At 31.1% G+C, this 3,724-nt stretch overlaps 1 protein-coding gene across 1 annotated transcript; it reads left to right on the top strand.

The window, feature by feature from the left end:
• The first annotated feature begins 264 nt into the window (after positions 1–264).
• LOC120091326 (myb-related protein 306-like) lies at positions 265–1,965 on the top strand. Its single transcript, XM_039049310.2, has 3 exons — positions 265–617; positions 718–847; positions 1,115–1,965. Exons 1-3 carry the CDS (start codon positions 485–487, stop codon positions 1,788–1,790), a joined length of 939 nt encoding a protein of 312 aa, XP_038905238.2. The 5' UTR covers positions 265–484; the 3' UTR covers positions 1,791–1,965.
• The last annotated feature ends 1,759 nt before the right edge of the window (positions 1,966–3,724 follow it).

Here is a 3,724-nt window from a genome sequence, read left to right as displayed (position 1 = left end):
ACTAAACACCAAGGATATTCTTAATATACTTGATATAAGCTTTTTCTCTCTCTCATTTTTATTTGCTTGTGAGTTGATATACCACGTAAAGTTGTATATAATTTAAACAAATTAAAGTGTAATAACTCACAAGCAAATAAAAAAGAGAGAGAAAAAGAAGTGTTTTGGAGATGCAAGGATTACATTGAATGTCACGCGGTTTTGGGGAGGCTGAGAGGCGGCATTGGATTTATGCCACAGCCACACCCTTGACTTTCCCATTTCACTCTTAATCTCTCTCCACTCTTTATCCAACTTTAATGCTCCTTTGACACTTTTTTCTTCTTCTTCTTCTTCTTCTTCTTCTTTCATAAGTCAGCCTCTCAAAGTTTTATCTATTTATAGACCCCAACCTCATTCTTCAATCCTCAATTCCTCCATATTGTTTCTCAACTCTCTCATCTCTACATCAATATTAAACAAGCTAGCTAACATAATTACCAAAATGGGTCGGCCTCCTTGCTGTGACAAACAAGGTGTGAAGAAGGGCCCTTGGACTCCTGAGGAAGACATTGTTTTGGTTTCTTATATTCAACAACAGGGCCCTGGCAATTGGAGGGCTGTTCCTGCCAATACTGGTAATTAACCTCACTCTCTCTTTTTCTTCTTTTGTGTGAGTGTGTGTGTGTATTTACTTCTTTACTCTTTCTAACTTTCTTCTTATTTCTTGTGTTTTAGGGTTGCTTAGATGTAGCAAGAGTTGTAGGTTGAGATGGACCAACTACCTCAGGCCTGGGATCAAAAGGGGTAATTTCACTCACCATGAAGAGAAGATGATTATTCACCTTCAAGCCCTTCTTGGCAATAGGTAACCAATTTTTCTTTTTCTTTCTTTTTTTTTTTTTTTTAATTAAAGTGGGGATATAATATTAAAATTTCTTTTTATCCATTGAATCAGTGATTTAATAATAGTATCAATGTGTTCGAGCTCCTGAAATGGAGCTTTTGACTGATTTAATTAAAAAAAATTAAATAATTGACTTAAATGAAATTAACAAAAAAAATAATGCTTTTTTAGTTTTGGGGGGGTTATTTTTGGAGTGAATTTATGATGCATTGATGGTAATAATGGCAGATGGGCGGCCATAGCTTCATACCTTCCACAAAGAACAGACAATGACATTAAAAACCACTGGAACACTCATCTCAAGAAGAAGCTAAACAACCACCACCACCATCACTCATCTCCGGCAACCGATCTCACCGCCGACGCCGCCGGCGATGCCCTTTTCACCACCAGAGGCCAGTGGGAAAGACGCCTCCAAACTGACATCCAAATGGCCAAACAAGCCCTCTCTGATGCGCTCTCGCCGGAGACCTCCAAACCGCCGCCGCCGCCGCTGCCGGCGGCAGAGTCCAAAGCACCCCATCATCAAATTCCGGCATATGCTTCCAGCGCCGACAACATCGCACGGTGGTTGAAGGAATGGAACAAAAACCCACCGACGAACAATCCTAGCCGGTCAAGCTCGTCGACGGTGGTGGATTCCGGCGACAACGGCGGAGGGAAAATGAATGGGGCGGGTTTATCGGAATCGATGGATACATTAATGAGTTTTGATTATTTTGAATCGTCAAATTCAGATGGGTCGCCGGAGACGAGCGTTTTTCAAGGGGAAAGTGAAATGGATGAAAGTGAACAATTGTTGCCGATGAAATTGCTTGAGGAATGGCTTCATGGAGATGCTAAAGATTATTACTTTGCTGATTTTACAGTAGATGAAAAGTTTAAGTATGATAATCTTTTATGAAATTATAAATAAGTATGTCCCTTTTTTTTCACTAGCTTAGAGCATATCTTGGGTTGATTTTTGTTCCAATTTATCTCTTTGAATTTTGGAAGAGATGTGTATTTTATAAAAGATTAGAGAGTTCAAAAAAATGGTAATTAATCAAGTACAATAATATATTGAGTTTCTTTCTCCTTGTCTTCTTTTGTCCTCCCCTTTTTTTAGATTTAATTTCCTTCTTTCTTGAGCTATTTTCAAAGTATAGTTAACCTCTGTGATCCTACAATATTTAGGTGTAAAAGAAATTTGTTACTCGCCCACTAATATATATAATCTTCCTTAAAGATCATTTGAAATTTGAATTTTCTCTTTAACTGTTTTTTACCTTAATGAAAAGGAAAGCTTATACGATCAAAATGGCCGTTTGTTTTACATGTATCTTAAATTCTCATGGATTAGGCATCTGGATTATTGTGTTTATTTTGCGGTATTGTGAGATGTCCCGACATCTGAAGATTTTCAAGCATTCTAGGATGTCTGGACAGAGAAATCTTAAAATTTTAGATGCTCTCTTGAAACATGGGTTTTCCAATTCCCGAGTTGAGGGTATCCCATTCTACCTTTTTTATCCTTTTTTTTTTATTATTTTATATATATATTAATCTTCATTTACTTTATACAATTAAAATAAATATTGTCAACCACATATATTATATATTTTTAGTTATATCATAATTCTTATTATTTTATAGCAATATATTAAAATTCAAATTCAAATTAATATTTATTTTATAAAAAATCTTAAATTATGGTATATTATTTTGTTAAAAAAAATAACATTAAAATAATATAAATTGTATTAATTTTAAATAAATTTAAATTGATAAAAATAAATATGTTATATAAATTCAAATTATATCAAATTAACTATAAAGTAATAAATAGTCGTAAGAGCATTCTTAAAACTTTATGTAAATTTAAGACATACATTCCGGAGTAGATATTCTACGAAACAAATAATTTTATCAAAATATTCTCGGATATCTGCAAAAATATTCCTACAAAACAAACCTAGTAATCTAAATATACTGAAAACCTATCATTTCTAATATATATAATTTCGGCCATCTAAGATTCTGATTATCTATATTCTAAAAAAATAAATGGTCCCTAAAGTAATTTTATTAATGAGAAAGGAAAACTCATGTTTAACCTAAAATGTGATATAATTAAAGTAAATTAGGATATTGTTAATTTTGAGTATTTCACTCTTTGAATTTGTTGATATGTTAGTTGGGTCACGTGAACAGTTTTTATAATTGATTTTGATAAGTATCTAAATCTTAAAAATCGCAATAATAGATTTCTAAGATTATATTTGATGACTATTTTAATTTTAATTTTTTATTTTTGAAAATTTTAGTTTATTTCTTTTCAAATTTTTACAACGAATTTGCATCTTTTTTAAATATAAAAATTAAATTTTTAGCCAAATTTCAAAAAGAAAAAATTTTAAAACCTATATTTTTCAGCTTTCAAAATTTAACTTGATTTTTGAAAATATTGATAAAAATTAAATATAATAAATCAAGAAATTTAGAGATGAATAAGTATTTACCGATTTAATTTTCAAAAATAAAAAACTAAAAACCATATGGTTTCGAAATCAGTCTAAATTTTCAATTTTAAATCTAGTTAAAAATATATTTGAACCGAAAAAAAATGAAACAACAAAGGAAAGAAGAGTGGATCTACATAATCTCAAAAGGAATAACTTTTTCCAAAGACGAACACTTGAAAGAGGTTAAAAATAATTAAAATAAAATTTAAACCATATTAATGGAATGAACTAATGCAAAGGAAAAAAAGAATTAAGAAAAATTATAGATTATTATGAAAATACTTTTTCCAATGACTCATAAAGCACAAAACAACTCCCACACTCATCTATTTGA

Source organism: Benincasa hispida, chromosome 11, assembly GCF_027475165.1.
Source record: "Benincasa hispida cultivar pf3 chromosome 11, pf3_genome.v1.1, whole genome shotgun sequence".
Lineage (NCBI taxonomy): Eukaryota > Viridiplantae > Streptophyta > Magnoliopsida > Cucurbitales > Cucurbitaceae > Benincasa > Benincasa hispida.
Note: the sequence above shows the minus strand (reverse complement) of the source record. Positions and strands in the feature narration are given on the sequence as shown.